The sequence below is a fragment of the Sander lucioperca genome, chromosome 6 (assembly GCF_008315115.2).
Source record: "Sander lucioperca isolate FBNREF2018 chromosome 6, SLUC_FBN_1.2, whole genome shotgun sequence".
NCBI classification, from domain to species: Eukaryota; Metazoa; Chordata; class Actinopteri; order Perciformes; family Percidae; genus Sander; species Sander lucioperca.
This window is the reverse complement of record NC_050178.1, coordinates 42,806,242-42,831,119: the sequence shown is the minus strand read 5'-3', so window position 1 is coordinate 42,831,119 and position 24,878 is coordinate 42,806,242. Positions and strand designations below refer to the sequence as shown.

The 24,878-nt window shown below is 41.2% G+C and overlaps 1 protein-coding gene across 1 annotated transcript in view; it reads right to left on the bottom strand.

Annotated features, from left to right (window-relative positions):
* Positions 1–24,878, bottom strand: part of LOC116036792 (integrin alpha-5-like) — a 52,472-nt gene that overhangs the window by 11,722 nt on the left and 15,872 nt on the right. The window contains exons 11-20 of the mRNA XM_031280449.2: positions 22,771–22,823; positions 18,862–19,070; positions 17,253–17,444; positions 17,121–17,166; positions 16,918–17,031; positions 14,513–14,568; positions 13,748–13,905; positions 12,118–12,255; positions 4,681–4,748; positions 693–843 (exon numbers count right to left, since the gene is read on the bottom strand). Of these exons, the coding sequence (XP_031136309.1) occupies positions 693–843; positions 4,681–4,748; positions 12,118–12,255; positions 13,748–13,905; positions 14,513–14,568; positions 16,918–17,031; positions 17,121–17,166; positions 17,253–17,444; positions 18,862–19,070; positions 22,771–22,823 (1,185 nt within the window). The remainder of the gene's footprint in view (positions 1–692; positions 844–4,680; positions 4,749–12,117; positions 12,256–13,747; positions 13,906–14,512; positions 14,569–16,917; positions 17,032–17,120; positions 17,167–17,252; positions 17,445–18,861; positions 19,071–22,770; positions 22,824–24,878) is intronic.

The following is a 24,878-nucleotide window of genomic DNA, read 5'->3' as shown; positions in this document are numbered from 1 at the left end:
ACGAACGGGTCACATGGGTCTGGCTGCTCCTGGATTTTACAACGCAGCATAATGGCGGCTTGTTCGGAATACGATCTCATATTTTACAAAGATAGTTCACTGAAACGTGTTTCTGAAAACATTTTAAGCGACAAATAGGCCATATAGTTGCTGAATCTATCTTCATTTCAGATAAGATTTTTGTCAGATTTTTTGAGACGTTAGTTCCACTCATCCCGCTTGACATTTCCGGGTTAGCGCTCCACCAATCAGATTGGCCATGGAGTCCGACTGCCCGTCTTCCGATTCAACATGTGAAATCGGCCCAAATGTAGGCAGATGGCTCCTCAGGCTGACGACGGCACGGAACACACTGAACAGACTCGAGTCACTGACCTCGCCAGACTGTCCGACGGCGGATAATCGGGTTGGTGTGTCAGGGCCTTTAGGAAATCCAGAGATGCGTAATTTGTACTTAAGTCGAAGAATAATAATAATTCAGTAATAAGTAAGTAAATAAATAAATAAACAAATTACCAGTTCAACATTTTTTCACTCAAAGAATTCTACTTGTCCAAAGTCAATTTTTACTGGCCCCTGTACAAAAAAAGCAAGATGCTGCTTGCTTTTATCATGGTACTCCAGCATTTGTTTTCTGTTTGAAAGAAAAACAAAGCTAAAGTTATAGTTACAGTGAGAGTTGTCTGCCTCACCACATTGTTGCGTGCTATCCCGCTGTAGTCAGCCTCTGGGGGAAGCACCACATAGAGCTCGGCCTCGTACGCCCCTCCCTCTCCCTCGTTCCTGGCATTGAACGTCAGGCTCAAGGAGTTTTCATCACCCAGGTAAACCTCTGCTCTGTCACTGAGAGAGGAGAACCACAAGCACAACCACAACAACATTGTTGACAAAAAAGTATTTTGAGCATGTCCATGCATACAAGTGTGCGAATTGCAGTAATGTCTGCACAATGAATGTTACATTAAAAAGATGTATTGCTCTGTGCCAGACAGCACAGAAAATGTAATTGTAAGTCCAGTTAGCGAGTCCAGTAAAACCTAAGCATCCTCCCAGTCCACTAATGTCCAATATGTGACAAAGCAGGGATGAGTTAAACTTATAAAACAACTGCGTATTTACACGGAGAACTATTAGTATTCAGTTGTGCTTTTTTGTGCACCTGAGAAATGTAAGTTCAATATTCACTTATGTTCTTTGCCCAGTTTTGGTCTCCATCAACTCCTATGATAAATTTGTCTGGCTCTTTAGCTACTAAAGGCTGCACTTTGTTCACCAGCTAGTTGCTAACTCTGAATGTCTGCTGTTTGTTGCTGGGCAAGGAGTGTATGGCGTTTTTATTTTTTTATTTTTTAGAGCTTTTGCAATGACACTGAACCAAAACAGTACAAATGAGGACCATAAAAACAAAATAATGAGCTAAAGGTTGCTAAGTGCTCCGTTAAGCTGAAGAAAACTAGCCTAGAAATCTAGACGCACCCTATCGGCAGCAAATGTCATTTTCAGCCAGGGTCGTCTAGCAACTCTCCGTTGGCTTGCGAGCTGGAAAAGCCAAACTCTAGCCAGGCCAATCACATCGTGTATAGAGTCGGTGGGCGGGCTTAACATAATGAAGGCAGAGGTACGACGGTTACGCGTGAATTCCCTGCTACTTGTGCTACGAGAAGATGGCTGCTGCTGCTGGGAACAGCGGTCTTTGGAATCAGCTTTGGCCACGACTCTGGAAGACTTGAAGTTAAGCTTTTCTTTGAGAAAAGAACAAAGAACGGCACTGAAGTCATTCTTAAAAAACGAAGATGTGTTCGGAGTTTTGCCAAAAGTTGAATCTATCAACTAGCGTTGCTCTGCCTGGTTGTAGCGCTATCCCATTGCGTGCAGAGGGAATTTGAAAGACAACCGTTTATCCCGCCCCTCGGATTGAGCCCTGCCAATGGTGAGTTCCCAGACCCAACATCTGGATGTCGGTCTGGCTTGGCAGGCTAGAGAAAAACGCTAGAATCTGTTGATACTTCTATGTGGCTTCATCACTACGAGGGACCCGTTCCTTGTTACACAAAGTCATTTGATCCAGGGCTAATATTAAAAAAATAACTGGAAATGGGACAGAGGAGTTCAGATGTGTCTTGAGACTCCAGTGTGGATGATTTTGTTCCAAATACAGCAAGTGAAAAAGTGAACCAGAAATCTAAGAATAGTTAGTAGTTCAAGAATTTCATCAACACCTCTAATGTAATGGCCATTAAGATATTATATCACAGAGTCTGTATTTGCCCATAGCTGTAGACTCTTTCTTTGGGTGTGTTTTTTTTTTTAAGTGACTCGGTGCAGGGCATGACCAAAATGCCCAAGAAGCAATTGTAAAACTTAATGAAAAGCAGGGACGTGAAGTCTTTTCCAGACAATGCATCTCTGTTTTAGACAGTCCCCAAAGGCCATTTTCTCCTGCATATCTGTCCATGACTGACCTGGGAAATGACCCAAATCTGATCACTGTGATTTGTCTCAGGAAACCAACCCCCACCTTATTCCGCATGTTCACAGTGACGCCCCTGTGTGCAAACACACTTTCAGTGCAGTGATAAATCCTCTCGACACTCTCTCCGACTCCAGCCCTCCCCCAATAGCTTCACTTTGTGGTAGTAAATTCATGTTTCTATTGGGCAGAAAGGGGAGAAAGGCGTCTGGTTGAGGCTCATAATCAGGGTTCTTCTTTCATTCCCTGTTTCCTCCTCCCCCTTCCCCCCGTCTTCAGAGGGTCTGGACGCAGTGACCCCTCGCTAGGTATAAGACAACCACCAGATGATTTTAATTAGGCCCAGGCAAGTTTAGCAAATGCAGAGGAAGCAGCACTGATACCCTAACACCAACACTCAGCAGATCCTGAGAACAGACAGAAATCTGCAGAGTATCGTTGAGATGTTAACAACACTGAGTCTCATTTGTTGGGAAACTGTAACAGTGGATCATAAAGCTCATAAGAGCATAATTAAAGCCAGAGGATACAACTCAAACACGAGTGACAGGGACACATGGTTGTCAATGTTAAACTTCCCACCGTTTGTGAGTTCTTGGCTAGCAAGACAAAAATGCTGTGTCTTATAGTATGTCAGTGAAGGGAAATTCGGTTTAGTGAAAGTGCTGAATCATTAGAGTTTGGTCACGTGGCAACGACAAATGCAGATCTTTGAGTTTTCATGGGAGACTTTTCGCATGCACTGATTGTATTTCTGCAGCTAAGAGAAATCACATGGCCATGTAATGCAAAACACTCCTCATAACAGAGTGAGTCAGCGTTGGGAGGAGAGAGAGAGAGAGAGTCTGAGCGTGTGTGTGTGTTCGCTTTCTGAATAGAGACTTCCTTTCACGAACAAGGATACATGATCAATTAATAATAACATGTGTGAACATATTCCTCTATATGTTATGAGCTGTAAACACAGTCTTATGATTCTGTGTCTCAGAGATGCTCTGAGACACAGAATCATGTTTCGTCCTTTGTATATCATTTCAACACTTCTTCTCTTTCATAATCTTTCACCAAACTCACTGTCTCTCCCTGCAGATAAGGCAGGCAGCTATAGCAACAATACTTGTGCTTCATTCATTATCACTAGTTAACTCACAGAAGAAACTGACCCTGAGTTTAAAGGTACTGTGTGGTGTACTGTAAGCAAAAACAGGAATGTTTACTTTCAGTTGTTCTCACCAAAACGCAATGTACGTAGCCTTGAGGCTTAAAAAAATATTAAAACATATGTTTGAATGCATTTACTTCCTCATAGAACCTTTGTAAAGCTGAGTTTTTTGTGTTTGCATTTATTTATTGTGCAAGCCATAATGATCAGTGAAATAATATGGAACCATCCAAAGAATTGTTTTTCGTGTCGCTTGTGTTCCAGAAGTTTCCCAAGTGCCATTGATTTTTTTCCCAAAGACAATGTTATGTGACTCATAGTTGGAGCACTTCTACAGATTGGCTTGAAGCTCTCCCAGTTGTATCATCAGTCCAAAAGATTAACAAACTGTGTTAGAAAATATTTCAAAACTACGTGAACGTGAACTCGGGGGTGTCGGACTGCGGGTGGAAAGTGGAGGGCCCAAAAAGATGCTAGAATGAATAGCTGTGGATGTGGGGAGGGGCCCATAGAGAATGCCTTTCTACAGGGCCCTGGACTTTGTGCTGCACCCCTGCTTGTACTGAAGCATTTAGCAGCTATAGAGGCAGACATTTCCCTCAACAGGTGGTGGAGACCAAAAACAGAGCTAAAAGGAGAATGAATATTGGACTTACTGTCATGTATATGAAACATGACTCCTAATGAATTTCAAGATTACAGCTGGTTCTGTCTCCCTCAAGTGGCCAAAATAACTCTTGCTTACTACTTACTTTGTCCATCCAGCCAAGACTGCAACTGCTGCTAATGCTAAATATGCAGTTCTTCTTGTGTTAATTCCACCCTAACTAGAAACATGAAATGCATCACTTATCAAGTACAGCAGAGGAAAGACCCACCAGACACATGGCAAATGTAGGAGCTTTCCTCCTTATAGGTTGAATTTCTGTTGTGTTTTATCAGTCACAGACGGGACAAAAAACTGTAGCAGATAGCAAAGCATGACTGGAAGGTTTACGTTTTTGTTTGTTGAATCAGGTAAAGTAATAGAACCGGGATTTATTCTCACCCATAAACAGCCAACTTGAGGTCAGGGACGCAGATGTTGTCCTCTCCACAATCCAGTTGAATCTGGGCCTAAGAAAGAAAGATAAAGATAAATGGAGGGAAGAGGGAGGAGCGAGGGATGGTTATGATAGGTGAAAGAGAGACGGGTATCTTGGGAACAGAGTCCAAAGGTAGAGAAAAGCTTTTGAGGAACAGGATGTTTACAGAAGCCAGCACACTAGATTCATGATTTAATGAAAGGATAAGAGAGGATATAGACTATACATCGCCTCCATGTATGTACAAAACTGTAACAATATTTGCAACAACCAGATGCCAAGAAGTTGTGTGAAAGAAGCATCCTTTCATGTTTGCTGGAGTAATATGTGCTTCACATGTGGGAACGAAGAAAAGGAAGAATAAAGAAAACATGGTGAAGGTTTATGCGAATGAAAGGATGATGAATTCTATTCAAACAAGTATTACATTTTTGTGGATAAGCCTTGTTCACAAAGAGTGAAAACCTCACATTTAAAAGAGAGCAGGGCTTAATCTGCTCTTTAGTCTTTCATGACAGATGATTTGGTGAAACCCACAGTAAAAGATAAATGTGATTTGATTTGGCGGCATTGTTTTTTCCAGTGTATCCTTTCAGCTTTTTGCTTTATTCTCTCTTTTGTTCTTTTCTGTCTTCACCATTTCTCCCATGTAGCTCCATATAGTGTCATTGTTGCCATACCCTCATCTCTCCAACATATGGGAAACATTAGATTCCAAAAGAATGCTACAGAGAGCAAAGAATCAGCCTGGCAATGGTTAACAGTGTCTCAGTGGAGATTCCTCATTCAAGTCCCATGGTTTTACATCTCCTCAGGACTCAAGAGGCTATCGGTCATTTCACACCAGACATACACACGCACACACACTCTGTAATAGACTTACTAAGATCAAGTGATGACTCCCAACTTATCTTCCCTCCCTTCTAAGCACTTTTAATCTCTTTTTCACTTTCATCTCTTCATCTGCCCATACGTTTGATCCATGTGATCCATGTTTCCCTCCATCTCTTAAAGGAATACTTCCCACTGCTGGCCTGTTGTTCAACTTCAACATATGAAATGCTGAAAACAGAGGCATCAAAATCATTCCTGGCAGACCACTGACTATGGTATCGAGTGTTAGAACGTGTTAAAGCTTTAGTGCGTAACTTTTTGATATTAATAAACGTCCGATACATTCAAGCCATTGCCAAATGAGTTGCTACAAAGCTAATTAAGACTATCAGCTCCACAAAATTCTCTCTGTATTTTTCAGTATGACTATGTTCAGAAGATTGTGGCGTCCGACGACTTTCGTGCGCAGAAAATCAAGCAAAGATAATTACCTTTTCTGAAAAGTCCATCATGTTTCTTTAATCCTCCGTGTCCTCCTTGGCTATTAGCAACTGCGTGCAGGAGGGGTGGGGGGGTGGTGTGCGATCACAGAAGGCTTGTATCATGTGGACGCGCCAACAGTGTTGTTGTCATTACTTAGAATTCCTCATGGGGGCGACAGAAACTACACACCATAGCTTTAAATGTTCAGTGACTGCAGGGCACTGCCAATTAAAGAATCTAAATTATAAAAATTAAGAAATGTTGTAATAGTTAAAATATATACAATTACCGCTTGGGAATGGTTTCATCACATAGTATCTGCACTAGTGTGTCATTAACTTAATAAATCTCCTGTACTGTACTGTGTGAAATCATGTATCTAATAAGTTTCAGAGGCCGTTGCTGGTTGAGTTTAGGCGACAAAATGTGACTGTGAGCCGGGTACAGGGCGCCGCGAGGAGATGGTCCTTTCAGGGGCTGTGGCAGTTGAGTATAGCCGACAAAAAGTGAGTGTCATGCGGTGACGACAGTTAAAGTTTAGGCACCAAGAAACGACTAGTTAACATTAGACAAAAAGTGATTTGGATTAAAACACTCCTGGGACACGAACACACGTTTCCTTAAGATGGCTGCCACAGAACTGGAGCGACAGCCGCGGTGTCGGCCATTTAATCAATCTGCGAGGTTTGATGTGTCGCCTGCATCTGCTCGGTCGAACGGTGGATGGATGGTTGCTACCATAATGATTGCGTGTTTGATGATTGTTCAAACGCGGCGTGCAATCCTATCTTCGGGAGCTGAGGGGTGTTTGTTTGTCCCTGCGGCGGGAGGCCAACACACAATATACTCAAAGTGGTTGGTAAATGGCTATGTCAGCATCCCGTCCTTGACGGACAAAGACAGAAGACACTCAGCTAACAAGGGTCTCGCCCAAATGGCGGTTATGTTGCTTTTGGCTGGGGATATAGAGCTAAACCCGGGCCCACATTCTTGGCTGTCCACTGGCATGGATCCTGCTGTTAGCCATGCAGCACAGCTTCAGCTGGCTTCACCTGCCAGCGGGACTACCAGTGAACTGGCAAACTTAGCCCCCCACCTAATTAATCCAAGGCGGAGGTGCGGGTTTGCGGCCTCATTTTCCACGTTCCCAGAGCCCTTCACTGTGGCAGAGACAGCGCATCGGAGGATGTGTCGTGACGGAGATGCGGCGACATCCCGATCGTCGGTGGGGACGTGATGACGGCTCGTGGTGGTCCAGGGGCTCGTGGTTCAGGGTCCCACAGCGACACATTTTTTTTGTCTCCTATCTCCGGTGCACATCACCTCAATGAAAGTGGGAATATGCCCCGGGATCTTGACGACCAGGTCAACATGCACATGACGGAGGATACGATCATGGACTTTAAATCGGACTTTAAATCAACTTTTAGTAAGAAAGGTTTACATTTCCTACATCTTAATGTTAGAAGTCTGCCACCAAAAATTGAGGAAATTAGACAACTGGTGAAACAATCAGAGGTCGGGGTTATCTGTTTAACGGAAAGTTGGTTAGATGAAACTATAAGCGATGAGGAAATTGCCATTAATAATTACTGTATAGTTAGGAAGGACCGAAATAGAAAAGGGGGCGGGGTTTGTATATATGTGCGCTCTGATGTGGCCTTTAACAATAGAGATGACATTGCTAGTGATTTAGAGATTGTTTGGTTGGACATATGTTTACCAAAAACCAATCCCATTTTATTAGGGGCTTGCTACAGACCGCCAGGCCATGCTACCTTCTATGACAAGTTAGAACAGGTTCTCTTGAACTTATCAGACAAAGAGAGCTCAGAGCTGATGTTAATGGGGGATATGAACACAAATGTATCGGGCTGTGCTCATCCTTTTGGTAAAATGTTGGAAGACCTGTGTCACTCTTTTAGTCTGGAACAGCTGGTAAAAAAGTCCACGAGGATAAGCAAGACTTGTGAGAGTATTATTGATTTGATTTTAGTTTCAGACAAATCTAAAATATCTCAAAGTGGTACTATTACTTACGGTATAAGTGATCATAATATAATTTTTTGCACAAGAAAATCTGGTAAAAAAACCTATTACTCTCACAAGACTGTACTATCCAGATCATTTAAACATTACTCCCAGGAAACCTTCAAGATGCATGTGGATGAGGTGGATTGGTCCTCGGTGGTAAATTGTTCATGTGTTAACATAGCATAGTCACAGTTTAAACATAAATTTTTAAAAATCATTAACAAGGTGACCCCTCTCAGACAGATCAGAGTTAAACAGCACTCTAGCGCATTGTTTGACGAAGTTATACATGATGCTATTAAAACCAGGGAAAAAGCACTTAAAATTTTTCGTAGAACTAAAAATCATGATGATTTTATTTTATATAAGCAAGTAAGAAATAAAACTCAGGAACTGATTAGAGACGCAAAATCAACCCATTATAAGAATGATATATCAAATAATAAAGATAACCCAAAAAAGTTGTGGAAGACCTTAAAAGAATTGGGGGCCGCTAAGACAAATGATAAGAAACCAAGAAACACAAGACTAAAAATTAAGGGTGTCCTGAATTTCAATAAGAAAGAGGTTGCTAATCATTTTAATACTTACTTCATTTCTATAGCAGAAAAGCTGGTCTCAAATCTCCATCCTTCCTCTGGGTTATTTAGCATAGATAGGGTGAAATCATTCTATAATAAACTTGGAGCACTGCCTAACTCATTTTCTTTACGGAAGGTTGAGATAGGGGAGATGGAAAAAAAGCTCTTACAGCTAGACTGCTCTAAGGACCCTGGGTTAGATGGGTTATCCCCCCGGTTTTTACGAGATGCCGCTGCCCAAATAGCCCCTTACATCTCCCATATTTTTAACCTGTCTGTTGAATCGGGTGTTTTCCCAAATGACCTCAAGAGGGCCAAGGTGGTATCCTCGATTGTATTTGATGTCTTTTTATTCATATGTAAGGCATTCTTGATACAATTAAATAAATAAATTAAATAAAAAAAAGAAAATTCCTGGGTAAAAAGTATTGTGCTTTCCCCTGGACCAGTACATTTTTATATATCAGTGTCAATGTGGAGCATACAATACTTACACTGCTTTACTTTTCATAGCTATATGTATGAATGGTTCATAAGAACAGCCTGAAATATTGGAGTTTGACATTATGGAAAACAGTAAAATCTCTACTGTATCTGTGGTCAGAACTATGGCCTGTGGGATCATGACTACACCTAATGATTTAACATTGCATTACAGATGATGTACATATTGTTACATCACTGCTTCAATACTGTCTTTTTTTCTACACTGATTACCTCTTGACGGGCAAGAAAAAAATCAAATCTACTCCATTTAAATGCATGCCTATGATTGGACATTGGAGGAAATATGATCATTTTTTTTTGCATGGAGCCTAGTGTCACTTTCCACAATGTAAACTGAGCATAAAGCATCAGGGCCCACAGTCTACTGGGAACATGGATGATGTTGTCATCACTTAAAGGACAATTCCGGCGCAAAATGAACCTAGGGGTTAATAACACGTGTACTGAGTCGACTGTTCTCTGGGAAATGTTTTCATGCTAATCGAATGTGACCAGTTTCAGCGCAAACCGCTAATTAGCTTATAACGCTAGTCGTTGGGGCACGGATAAAGTAAAAAGAAATCGCTATTTCTATACCACTAACAAGGCTCAAAATAGCACCATACTTCCACGGTAGCATAATGAGGATCGCTACATGTAAACTGAAGCATTGAGAACTTTGTAGAGTTCACGTATACAGGCAGGCGCCATCTTGGGAAAACAGTCACGACCAGTCGAACGACGCCGACGCAACCAGTAACCAGTAACATAGCTCAAGCACGTTCGTCGTTCAACTGGTCATGACTGTTTTCCCAAGATGGCACCTGCCTGTATACGTGAACTCTACTGTCTTTATAATCTATCTTTTTAATAAACAGTTTTTACACTTACAAAGTTCTCAATGCTTCAGTTTACATGTAGGGACCCTCATTATGCTACCGTGGAAGTGTGGTGCTATTTTGAGCCTTGTTAGTGGTATAGAAATAGCGATTTCTTTTTACTTTAACCATGCCCCGACAAGTAGCGTTATAAGCTAATTAGCAGTTTGCTGCTAAAACTGGTCACATTCGATTAGCATGAAAACATATCCCAGAGAACGGTCGACTCTGTACACATGTGTTATTAACCCCTAGGTTCATTTTGCGCCGGATTTGTCCTTTAAGCTAACTGATTAATGGATGAAAAGCCTCTTGAGTCCCTTCACATACTAGAAGGAGAAGGGAGAACAACAACAGATACAATTCAAAGTGTTGGCTGAAAGAAGTTGGTGTATTCTGTTAAAAACAAGTACATGATGTACACACTCCCGCAGCCACATCACACTCACTTCACCTTATATCACTCACATAAACATGTGCACGTTTTCGGGATCTGGCTCTTGCCTGGTGGAGGAGACCACTGGCAAAATACATAAACAAACCACAACCAGATGTCTGCGAGCTGAGCGCCGCCCCACCCAAACGGAGCTGTCAGTCCTCCCTCTGTGTTTTTGCAGAGGCATGACTCGCCAGTCCTCCATAAAGCTTCCAACTCTTCACACAGGAAACAAAATACACTACCAATGGAACCAGAGGGCAGTAATCAGATCATGCTCTACCAGGGCTGACCCTCAACCTCTAACCATATGGGGTTCGGCACTTTAGATGGGCCTTTTACATTTGATGTCAGTTTTAAAATGGCGGCCTATAACCTCCGTCTTCGCCATTCAAATAAATGTCCTGCATGCAAAATGTAAACAGTGGGAGATGTGCTGTGGTATGGAGGGGGAAGTTAAACTTGTGTAATACAGAAAACCACTGTGTAAGTAATCACCATTCGTACATGATTTTAGATAGTTTGGTACCGTTTTGTGAAAATGTTCATCATGCCATCTGTTATGCTCACTCTCCACTGGTAATCGCTGTGGTGACTATATGTTTAGCTCATGACATGCAAGGCGTGTGGCCATATAAGTGTAGTGGTCTAGAGATGTTCAGTGTGGTAATGTAATATATGGATACAGTTTACAACTCTACACAGATATATATATACTTCATATATTCGGGAGTTGAACTCCCAAGAAGAATTGAAAGAGAACAGTGCTATGTAAATGCTAAGCAAGATTACTTTTAAAAATTTAGCTAGAAATATAGCAATACCTGAATCTATCATTTTGTTTCACCTAGGGTGTGATTTCCACTGGGGACAGGGGGGGCATGTCCCCCCCACTTTTCAAAATCCTTTGTGTGTGTGTCCCCCCCCCAACTTTCAAATTCAAATCTCGGTCATCTGCTATATACTATATAAGAAAGTAATACATATTTTTCTCATACATAGTTTATTACTCTTCTTTCTAGCAGAATTTATCATTACGATCAACTTAATTATTTCCTTAATTTTGTATTAAGATAGTCCCTATAAATGTGTGTAGAAATGTAGAAATGCAGGAAATAGAAATTCAAATCGATTTTGGATTTATGGCGGACCACCTGTTTTGTTTCCTTTATTCTTTATTCTATTCTTTATTCTCAAACATGTAGGAACGAATGAAATAAACAATATCATCGAACTCACCAAAGCTAAGATTACAGTACTGATATAGTATCTCACACTTGCCGGTTGTCGTAGTAACACAATATGCTTTTTTTTCAGGTTCACAGCAGGTGATGTAATTAAGTAATGTCACTGTAACCATAGATCAAACACATTTTAGTTTGTGATTAAAGAGTAATGTCAGTGTTTATCGCCACTGCACAAAGAATCACACAACAGTATACTTCTGGCTAAACAATAATAATGAACCATGTGCAAAATTGAATGCAAAAGTTAGAAAATAATGAAAAATACTGAAAACGTCAACTATGCCATAAAAAACTATCTTTATGAAATGTTTGTAAAACATTTGGAGAACACTGATCTACAGTACATGACAAAACGTACTGCGGACCATTTATGTGACTAAGGTTTTGTGAATTATTTTGTAGCCTGAGTTAATGTACATACCTTCTGCTCTATACGCTGTTCCGTCTCATAATTCAGGATTGGTCTGAGGCCATGCTGGTCCACTGGGGCATGAGGATCCAGACTGAAGTTAAGGCTGATGAAAATGGGAGAAAGTAAATCCCGAAACTCTTCTTCACCCTGCAACAGAGAAAGATGCAGCTATGTGAGTAACTGATGTGAATGACACAAATCCATGTGTTGTCTGTTCTCTGGCGTATCAATATCTGTTCAATACAGATATAAAATATTGGGAAAACAAGCTGATACTTCTGATGAGGGGCAAAAGATAGTTAGAAATTTGTCGTCGGCGTAGGAATTTCCAGCCGATTATTGTGAAACACTCTTTCATGTAAATGTACAAGAAAAATGTTGTCAGATTAAAGCTTTAGTGCGTAACTTTTTGATATTAATGAATGTCCGTTACATTAAAGCCATTGCCAAATGAGTTTCTACAAAGCTAATTAAGACTATCAGCTCCACACAACTCTCTCTGTATTTCTCAGTATGGCTATGTTCAGTGTGTCGTCCGGCGACTTTCGCGCGCAGAAAATCAACCAACGGACAGCGCTCAAATGCCTCTGGGCGCATTGGATAGTCCTTCAACCAATCAGAGCAACGATCTGGGTGACGTAGCAGCGACAGTGGCATCAACGGGTTGCTACGCTTCGGTAGCCCTCATGTTGAATGTAAACAAAAAGCTGCTCGCCGTCGCTGCGCTATCGTCATCATGTAAAGCCCGCCTCAACAGTTGTGATTGGTTCCTCGATTTGGAAAAATTTGAAATGGGCTTGAATGGGCTCTTGGCCAGACTGACTTGCAGAGCAAATCTCAAATTTGCCAGAAGTTCGTCAGGGTTTTCCCAGGCTATGTGTATTGTGGAAGCGCCAACAGTTTTGTTCTCATTACTTAGAATTCCTTATGGGGGAGACAGAAACTACGCACTATAGCTTTAACAAAATCAAAAGCAGATTTCACAGCAACTATTGGCCTAGATGCAGGATTAAGTCTGTTTTCAGTTTCTCTAAGATGTGCCATACATTCTGTTTAACCAGCCACAATGATGTGGCCTCTTTAAAGAAAGACTAAAAGGAAGAAATGGTGTACAAACAGATACGTGTTGACTGACAGGTGAGTGGAATGGTTTGCAGTTTTTACTCAAACTATCTCTTATGCTGTCAAAGAGCAAAGTGCTCTGATCATTCTGCCCTTACAATGATCATCTATACATATGACCTAAGTGTTTTTGGCATTCACTTTGATCAGGCCACCACTGAGTGATGAGAAGATTGGTACTGTACTAGTTTCCCCTCAAATAGCACTTTAAACAGCAACTTCAAACCCTGTCTATTAGGAAATGACTTTAACCTCTGTCCTGCCGGCGAGTTAATTACATTCACCTGGTGCCGCAGATGCAACATAGTCTCTGATTAGATGGCTTGAATGAAAACTGGTGGTGCTCTGGCTCCTGAGGGCCAAGATTAAGTACCGTAAAATTTGTGAAAGATATATAAGGCCTAGTCTTGAGATGATTGGCCTAAGAAATAGTTAGTGCACAATATGTTTATGTCAGTAAAAGTTTGACAGAAATTATAGGAAAATAGAGGTATAAGAGACCGCTAGTGGGACTGACCCGCAGATAGATCTTGGTTTCATGGCACAAGCGTTCTCCATTGGCGAGGCTGAGGGTTTTAAGCAGACTGGGCTGCTGGCTGTCCAGGAACAGAGTCCTCCTGATGGACTCCTTCTGGTTCTGCTTCACACTGTCCAACTGAACCTCCACCACGAAGCCTTGAAAATATAACGACACACACACAAACACACAGGGTAAGAAACAGTGAATATGTACATCGTGTGTGGCTGTATTGAACAAAACAATGCATGTGAAATGTATGCGCAGGCACACAAACGCATATTTGCACAGACATATGTATATATGCATGCCTCACCACATGCAAATGCACACACATACAGTGGTAAAATGTATTATGTTAAAGCACCTTTGCTCTCTGTGCAGTATACAGAAAGAGGGCATTGCTGCTGCCCACATGACAACAACTATGCAGAGAACACAGACAATACACACCCACGCACTTAAAATAAACACACACACACTTTTCTAAACTGTCGGAGCCCACCAAGTTACCCTGTGTTTACAGGACTGTTCTTTTATCTTGATCTTAACTGCCAAATTGACCACAGTGAAGTCCAGAATACTTGGCTGCACAAAGAAAGCAGGATAATAGGTACCATGTGTGTGTGTGTGTGTGTGTGTGTGTGTGTGTGTGTGTGTGTGTGTGTGTGTGTGTGTGTGTGTGTGTGTGTGTGTGTGTGTGTCTGTGTGTGTGTGTGTGTGTGTGTGTGTGTGTGTGTGTGTGTGTGTGTGTGTGTGTCTCACCTAGATGAGAGGGGTGGTGCTTCCCATTAGCCAGCAGGCAGAAACCGATGCTGACACTGGAAATTAAACACAGACAAAAATATGGAGGAAAAAAACTTAGCATTGAGCTTATACAGATGCGTTAACACTCATTTGAGGTATTTCTGAATATTCAATTTCATTAAAATGTATAATCTTTAAGATTTTCATGAAATCCAACCCCATGTTTGATACAATTTATGGTTGACATTTTTTCTGCAATAGCCATTCAATGTATTTACACTCAGTAATTACCTTTCTATATATGTGACGGCTACGAACGTGTTACACACATACACGCTAGAAAACAAGATCGCGACCTCGCGACGAACAAGTTTAAAAAAGTTAAAAAGAAAACAGAAAATAGTGTGTGTGACCACTTAACAAGAATAAGAGGATGTGGAATACAGTAGTACACGAAACAATGTGTCTGTCATGTCCTGTTTGCTTTTCGAACGCATGGGCAGTCAGTCGGGGCAACTGTACAGTAGTTTCTCAAAGTCCATGTGGTCACCCCTGTGCTGACCTTCTCAGACATGGGCAGATGATGACATTTACATCAGCAAGATCCACGCCACGCAGACCCTCTTAACCACAGATTATACGGAAGTTTATATGGAAGTTTATGGCCGCCGCTTTGACCATTCTGCCACATGTTGATTTGAATGGGAATATCCTTTCTATCCATTTCATTTCTATGGTTATAGTATAAAACCACAGTTGCTGTTACCACCGTATACACAGGTGTCTTCAAATCAACCAGGACTGAAATCTGAAAGTGCTCATATTATGCTTTTTGGCTTTTTCCCTTTCCTTTATTGTGTTATATATCTTTTTTGTGCATATAATAGGTTTACAAAGGGAAAAAGCCCAAAGTCCACCCCAAAGGGACTTACCATCTCCAACAGAAAACACTGTTCACAAACTGCTCCAAACAGCTCTGTTGTAGTCCAGCCTTTACTTCTGTGACAAACATGCGTCACTTTGTAACACAGGTTATAATGCTCGCCTAGCTGCTAGTGTGGCACGCCCTCAAACCAAGCAAGTTAAAGCGGAGGGCCGAAGAGTTCAGATAGTTGCATCGCCATGTCCAGGAGACAGAGCAGAATTAAAACGTTACGTATGAAAGACTGATTTGTTAACATTTAAATAACGTACCACTCTGAAAACCTTGCTCCAGTCTAGGTTGCGAAGCTTGTCGGGTTGTTCTGCCTGTGTTTCGGGATCAGACTTGGGTTTGAACATGTACGGCTGAGCCAAAGTGGTTACCGGCTGAAGTGGATTTGTTTTGGATCACACTAGCTTGCTTGTCAGGCCCCGCCCTACTCTGCTTCTGACTGGCTAGTAGTCCTTACCTAGGTACTGAGCATGTGTGACTCCCAACAAAGATGGAACAGAAGTGAGATGCCTCACTCTGTAGCTAAAACAGAGAGCTCAACACACAGGGTGAAAAGAGGAGCTGCAGCAATGTGCAGTACAACAAAAATATGGTGTTTTTTGAAAATTAAACCATGTAAACCTATTCTGGTACAACCTCTAAATACAATTATGAAGCTAAAAATGAGCATAATATGAGGTATTTAAGATTTACAACTTTAAAGTATCAGATCCTTAAAAAACATCATACATGTCAAGTTGTGGTTGGCCGTATAAACGCTCGCATGAAGGGAGGGTACACCTCATGCTGTGTAAGGAGTCTTGTTGATGACAAACAATATCTCATTCATATCGAGAAAAAAAAAAGTTACAACCCTTTTCCAACCTTTTCAATGTTAATAACTGCACTCAACACTCCACCGTGTCATCTTTCCATATGACTACTCCACCTTTCTCCACTCCCTTCATCTCCTTTTTGTTACCAAGGCAGCGAAAACACCAATAAACATGAAAACATTACTTGTATCAAACTACAGGGCAGATACTTAAACGGCAGCCAGTTAGGCAAATGCCTCTTACGGCAGTCTAAAAATGTTCCACATTTAATACGACGGTTAAACTGAACTTGTGGAAATAGCTTCATTGAGATGGAAAGCGGTGCAAATTTTCCCTTTTTTTCCCACTGAATCTAAGAATACTCTGTAGTTCAGAGCGGCTTGGACAGGAAACTGGCAAACATGAAGTCATTTGACATTCTCGTGAGGCACAGTTTAGAAAGCTGAAACTGAACTAATATGTGTGTTACATAACATTTGCAAGACTTTCCATGTTCTGTTATTGTCGAGAGCTCTTTATCTACTCGTAAACTCCTAAGCTTTTCATTAAACCATTATAGATAGTTCCGCTACAAGGATAAATACTGTATGTTGGATCACAACTGTGTATAATCTTCCTATTAAGATGTAAAGTGGATCTGAAACTTTTTTAAGGAAACTTGTTGACATCCATACCAAGAGACAGCAATGGTTTCATTTTCTGTGATCAGCTCACAAGTCTTCTCCTCCTGGTTGAACATGGTCGGCTGCACTGTAAGAGACGCGCTGGCACTCACGATTGGCCGAGCCCTAATCCAAGAGACAGACCATGAAAGAATAAGAATAAAAAGTAAGAGTCTAATGCATTTGTTACTACACTCCTACATGCTTTAACATACCTGTATAGCACTGCTTTATCAACCCCGAAAGCACCAACAATCAGATCTGCATGAGGGGAAAGTAAGTTCAATGAAGATATCAGAGAAGAGGATAAAGTGTTAATAGACGCCTGGTGAAGGACAATTATCTACCTGGATAGCCGTTTTGATCCAGATCTTTGTTGCCTCGCAGGGCGAAGCCAAAACTGGCTGGGAAAGAGCTGGAAGCCCATTGGCCAGTGAGAGTCTGGGAGGGCGTGTCCATCAGTCCTCCGGCATGACCATTATAAATAAGAACCAATCCACGCTGCTCATCTCCTCCATAAGGACAGCCGATGGCCATGTCTGATTGTAAACAGCAACAACACACCACTGTAAATACTGTATATATAAGCCATATAACCCCAGTGAGTCCAGCACAATGTACTTAAATTCCTCATAAACAACAACCGTCGCAGGCCATGGTGGGACTAGTGGTTTTGCGGGCCAGCTTTGTTTTATGATGATTTACTTCTTTAGACTTTTTTAGGCTGATTCATGATTGAATAAAACACAGACTCGTTCAGTACATCAGTAGGTTAGAATAGTATATAAGCTGGTTTAAACATGTGCTGAAACATTAATCAAAAGGGCTCATTGTGGGACTGGCTCTAGTGTTTGTAATTCTGCACCAAGGGGACCACTAAGGTCTATATAAAAGAGACTTCAGATACAGTATTAGGGGACCACTAAGGTCTATATAAAAGAGACTTCAGATACAGTATTAGGGGACCACTAAGGTCTATATAAAAGAGACTTCAGATACAGTATTAGGGGACCACTAAGGTCTATATAAAAGCATCCAAAAAGCAGCATGTCATAGGACCTTTAAGCTTCTCCAATTCGAGGATTTTCCTGTCACTGCTTTATATCATTGTAAATTGAATATATTTCCCCCATTAGTAGCCATAACTTTATTATTGAATAAACTATCAATTAGGGCTGCAAATAGTGATTATTTTCATGATCGATTACTCTGCTGATTATTCATTTTGTGGATAATGAAGTGTTGATTGACTAATTGTTGCAGCTGTACTACTCATCAATTAAGTGAAAAAAATCAATACATTTATTAATAATAAAATAATCGTGAGTCGCAGCCCTAATTTAAACCATCACACCTCAAGAAAATTCTCCAGTGAGTTTAGACTGATGACACTTTTCGATTTTAACGCAGGTAAACCTCACCTACCTTGCACAAAGTGGAATCAGAAACGTTGGGATACATTAGACCTTCATATAAAGATTTAGTTAAATATAAACAGTTAAATAAATGCATTGTCAGACCTTCCTCCACAGCGCTGCGGAGGAGGGTCTGGCTAGTCCACACAACATTCCAAAATGGGAGAAAAACGTGCTCTGGTTTATTGGCATTTCTTTAAACCAATCACAATCGTCTTAGCGCTGGACAGAGCAACGGTGCCGCTGCAAAATAGCTTCGGGAAGGAACTTGTTTTGGTGGAACATGTGCATGTTGGGAGGCGAGCTCTTGAACTAAAATGGCTGCCGAGTGTGTGATGAGAATTTTACTAAAAAAAATATATATATATATATATATAATTTCATTGTCGATTCTTGCTCTAAAGGGATGTTTCCCGAATCAACCGGAGTTTAGAATGCCAACACAAAGAAAGTGAGAGACATCCGAAAAGAAAATGAGGGACATCCGGCAGAACCTCCGGCGGCACCAGAACTATCCCATAAATGAATGTGGCACACCTACCATTGAATCCATCCTGGTTGAGATCCCCCAGCGGAGCGAGCGAGGTGCCGAACCTGCTGAAGGCCTGTTGACCCAGGAGGTGGGACTGGCTTGGCTCTAGCAGCAGAGGGCCCCTCTGGAGGTACACATATACCTTACCCAGCTCCTCCAGACGCCCATTGAACCCTCGACGCATGAACATTGGAGCTCCCACCACCAGGTCATCCAAACTGGGGGGGGGGGGGGGCAAGCAAAGGTATGAGACAAATCATGGAGGTGAAGATGGAAGGAGAAGGGAAACTACTAAAGATACAGACATAAGACAAAGAGACATATTTAAACTGGATTTTAGCGCCAAAGTGTCTTATTTAGCACATTTGGTTTTATTTGGTAAAGCCTCTGATCACCCACACAGGTGATTTCAGTTATACTGGTTTATAAGACCACTGCTCTGGTTGAAGGTGGGCTGGAGCTCAGATGGGAATTTATTAGGTCACAAATCTTTTCTACCAATAAGAATAATAAAGCTGTCATGTGTCCTGCCCTATCAGGTGCAACAATTGGCATGGTTGTATTTCAGTTAGCCTAATAGCTGGTTTGATTTGCATTGAGAGATGATCTTATGTAAAGTACCCCATGCCAATCTCTAGGTATGGTGAAGGGTATGTGATGATGTGGGGCTATTTTAATTCCAAAAGCCAAGGGAACTTTATCAGGATGCATAGTATCCTGGATCCATGAAATAACTGGCCTTTAAAAATAAAAATCTGCCTGCCTCTATGGGAATTTAACATAGGGGTGGACTTACTTATGCCCCCTGTATTTTAAGGAAGAACATTTATTTATTTACGATACATTATTCATTCACAAAGAAAATTGGTGTCCTTAAAGGTTGGATTTTTCCTAATTTTCTTAAATTAAGGCATTAAGATCAATTTCCAAAAGATGAATTTTTTATTCCTCTTTTTAGTCAACTTTAGCATGGGTTCATAAACTTATGACTGGCACTGTACATGCTGCTTCCTGTTTGACCCGGCACGCGTATGCCCAGTATACCAGAATGTTGATGAGATATGCGGTTTGGGCGTTTTAGTTTAAACGGACATTAGTTCTTCTACTGGAGCTAAAAACACTTTGGAGCACAGAGATCGCTTTTGGCTCAAAACTCCGCTTAAAAACCAAAATGTAGCAATGTCAATGTAGCCTTAGCATGGGAAATCAGTGTTGTGCTCATCAAAATATTATTTTTTTCCCATGGCAACATTTTAACTTCCAGAGTTGAATCAAAAATAGTTTCTCAAACATTTGTATTCATGAAAATAAATCACGAACCACAGTGGAACACACAGGAACTCAAACTCAACCCCTGCATTTGCAGAAGCTCTCCAACATATTTATATAAAGTGATTCATCGAATTAAATGAGTTTGTCTTATTTTTACAACGCTCTGGAGTAAGCTGTTATTAGAAATGTATGGATCATCTGTGCCAGGGAGTCGGTGACAGTGAAGTTCGCGGACGTAGTAGCTAAATGTGTCGATGGAAAATGGTGGATGGTTTTTTCAGCAGATTTTAGTATCTGTTACAACAACATTGAGCTAGCAAGGCAGTTTTATGTTTGTGCGGTATTTATTCAGTTTGGGAAATCCCACAATCTCTACAAAGCTAACGCTAGCTCATTGGCTGGCTGACTCAGCAGGGACTACAAATCATCACATGCTTTTTTAGTTTGAGAGTGAATTGCCCCACATTATAAATACAGTTTGAATATATCTTTTTTGTTTGTTGGTAACGTCATTATTGGCAAATAAAATACACTTTAGATGGCTGCAATGTATATACCACACTTGGAATCAGTTCAAACAGAAGACAATGGGACTAAGCCTCCTTTCATGGACACAATATATACACAGTGATGCCGGAAAAGAGCAGAGAGCATCATTAGGGGCTTTCCGACCGGAGGGATTTTTGCAGTTCTTAGAACTAAACGTTCCTAGAACACTTTTTTCGTCGTGTTCCGACAGGAAACAATTGGGGATTTTTAAGTTCCTCTGGCTGCAGTAGCATACTTTTTTAGCTCCTACTTCAGAGCAGGGTCTTTTCCCTTTTCCCTTTTCCTAGGTGTACTTGATTGGTCGAACTTATAAGTCACGCCCACTGCCAACTCGGAACTTGCAGACAGAGCAACAACCAACAACGGGACATTTTTAACAATTTTCACCATCTTATTCATCATTAAATTCACTTCTGACAACGTTTTAGGCGAGAAATTAACTGTTTAGATTTCGAATATAGGCAGTCTTGTGAAATTTGATGCCGAATTGACAATTTGCTTCAAAGTTTTCAGAGTTGAGAAGCTCCATGAAGTGAGGCGACAGCCAGCAGGCGACAGCCAGCAGGCGACAGCCAGCAGGCGCCTGCCCCGGCCTCTAGCTCGTCGCTCGGCCAGTCATGCTCAGACACCTCGCTGTAAGCTGGAGGTCTCTCAGACCGCTCTCGTAAATAAGAGGCTTTTATTTCGCCGTTGACGGTTCGTTTGTTTAAATATCACAACACATGTCCATCATAAGATTAACGGGAACCTGTGGTTAACTGTTTTTTCGGAGTTAAACTCCACAAGCGTGTCCTGCGGCTCGCCGGGCGTCACACACACACACAGTCACACACACACACACACACACACACACACACACACACACACACACACGTCCACAGCGCAGCAGGCAGAGGCGGGGTCTGTTCTGAGTATAATAAAGCCCCGTCTGTGTTGAGCAAAACATTACGTGAATTACTACGTGAATGGACGTGCATTTAATATGGGGGTGCACAAGTATTAGCATCATTTGTTGTTGTTGTATGTGGCGCTAAGGTCTAGTGACGATGCTATAAAGACCGTTGCCGTGCTTGCGTCACTCCCTTACCCCTCCTACCAGTCCCTATGGCCAGTGGGAATGCAAACGGAAAAAAAGATTTTGGGGGAGAGTAGTTCTTAGAACTGCTTAGAAATGTACTTTTCCTTTAAAAAGTACAAGTACTATCCGGTCGGAAAGCACCTAGTAGAGACTCACTCCACTCAGCGTACTCTCTGCTCAGACACAAACACTGCAGAGCAGACAGTATGACTACACATAAAACACGCTTCTATAACAGTTTCTTCCCTGCCACAGTCAGACTGATGTCAAAAACATGATAAAACACTGAACAATTCACTGTGATTAAATGTGCAATAATCCTCACAACCTCACTCTACTGTGAAATACTACTGTGCAATATTTGCAATATTTATGCACGTTACAAATGCAATATCCCCCATAGTTGTATCCTCCAGTTACAGTATTCATAATGTCTTATATTTTTTGCACTCTTGCATTATTGTATAGTATCTAAGTTTGTCTAAGTTGTCTTATTTTATTTTAATGTATTTACCTTGTATAATCTTTTACTATTTTAGTGGGTGTGTTTTTCTTTTCTTTGGCCCTAACTCTTTTTACTTGACTCATAGAGCCTGCACAAGAATTCCTATGTGTCTATGACTGTATGCACAAATGGCAAATAAAGAAATCTGTTGAAATAATCATTTTTAAAGGTTACTGTACACTGACACATTTTCTTTTTAATGTTGTGCCTCTGCCAGGTTTAGGGAAGTGAAATTGACCAACGGAGCACTTTACGCTAAGAGAAACTTCAGACAGAGTGAGAGTACAGAGTATTTTCAAACATTCCCATGACACATTAGAGAGTGACAGGGTGACTGAACTGACGCATGGGGACCTTCCAAAAAGTCACACGTTGTTTCTGTGACCTCATCCTTCATTTTTAGTCTCTTGTTTCAGCTTACATGTCTCTCCCTTCTCTTGTCATTTCACCCATTTTGTCTCCCTTTCCCCATTTTTTTGCCATCATCTGTCTCACCGTCACCCCGTCCACTCACCCATCGTTGTTGATGTCGGTGGCTGCCACTGCGTAGCCGAAGTAGGACCCCATCTGGAACACATTACAAACAAGACCCAGTTAGCCTGTAATCACACCACAGTGCATAGATCCATTTCTTTTCTTTCATTTTCTTTTTTTCACATCCTTTTTCTCTTTTGTACCCTCCACCACCACCCCCAGAAGCTTTCCTCTTCAATCTCTCAATCCCACAATCCCCTGGGGTCTCCTCTTCTCCCTTTTCATGGAGCTCAGTCTCAGAGCTTCTGTAAGCTTGAGGAGAGGTAGGGGGTCTGGGGATCGTGGACCTTAAACTCCTTTAAAACTCATTTAGATGAAATACTCATGGGGCTTGGGTTTTTTCCGGTTTAATTTCAGAGCATGTACGATAAATTAGGGTCACGTTACATCCTTGGGTGACTCTCACTTCAAAGTGATTCGTAGCTACGCAGGAAAGGAGTTTGGAGACCCTTGTGAAAAGCAAGAAAATTCGGGGTTGTCTTCATATATCGCACATGCAAAACAGCTCATATCAACATAAATCAAACTGGCTCAGGACAAAGTTCAAATTTCCTGCTTTGCCAGATACATTCACACTCGTAGAAATACGATCAACACTTTCTATAGAGCTTAACCACCGGGAATGTTCATCTGAGGTGAGATCAGCAAGGTAAGAAAAGTCGCCCCACAGACCAATTTATCATGAGCCATATTTAGGAAGTGATTGCTTTTTTATGAAAGTAGTAGTGGTAGTAGTATTAGTAGTTAAGCCTGCAATAAGCGTTAACATACAGTAATCGCCACATCAGCTTTATAGGGTTAAAATATGTAAATGTTGTGTTAGCCTATTCTGCGGCTCCTAAGTTGCCAAAAAAGTAGTTATTGCAGCCTCAAATTAGGGCTGGCTATCGCCAATAATTTCCGAAATCGATTCAATTCGGATTCACAAGGTCCCGAGGTTTCAACAAGGTTTCTGATTCGATACAATATGAATTAGATCGGGTAATTTAATACCATCATATCGCTCAACCTGAGTATAAAGTCTGCAATTTGGACACAACATGGAATGTTAAATAAATGGAAAATAGCTGAAAAAAAGATATTGTTTACTGGCATAACAAATGCCAAAATGTGTGGTTTCATTCACCAAAATAACAGGGCCTCTTGCACAAAGACCCTTTGGTGTGTTTTTGCAGCTGACTTTGACTGCACAGCCCAAGCACCCACAGAGAGCAGAGAGTCCATTAGCCAGGAGTTTACCTCAGATCACTCTCACTTTGACTTAACAGTTTACTCAGAGCCCTCCGCCCTGTGACTGACACCTCTGAGCAGTCACTGATGACCTCTCACACTGAACACACATACACATACAAACACACACACACACTCTGTGTGTGTGTGTGTGTGTGTGTGTGTGTGTGTGTGTGCGGAGTAATGAGGAGAATGTAACTTTCCATCTTGTTTTCAACATTGTTTTCCACAGTTTGATGTTTGACTGGTACTGTTTTAGTTACGTCAGGTCATTTCGCCCTCGTCTTCTTCTTATCACTTTTCACCATGTTTTTAGGAATAAAATGTCATACAAATCAGGCTATGAATAATATCTGAAACAACCCCCCTGTAAAAACCTTCAGAATGTAAACGTTTGGTGCACATAAGTGCTACTACTTCCCCAGTTGATTACTTAAGGTAAGACAATTATTTTTGTTGTATGACAAGTTTCTTGAAATGTTGTGTTTAAATCTGCAAATGAGGCATTATCTAATGCTAACCTTTGGTGAATTTAGGAGAAATCAAAAGACACAAATAGACAAAGTGAAGTAAAATGAAACTGTGTATTTTGGATGTTTTCTTTCCACTAGCCTGAAAGAAGACGTTATGGAAGCAAAATAGCCAAAAATCTCAAAATTGACCAGTGTCTTGTTGTGTACGACACCCAACTGGAGAATAAGCACCACCAACTGTTAATTTTTACATGTCCAACTACTAATATTCACATGACAGTAGTTGATGAAAATCCACATTCATTTGCTATTTGTTTTGCCAACTTTCTGGAAATTCTGTTAAAACTTACATTTGGATGGAAACCTGACTACTGTCTGTGGAAGC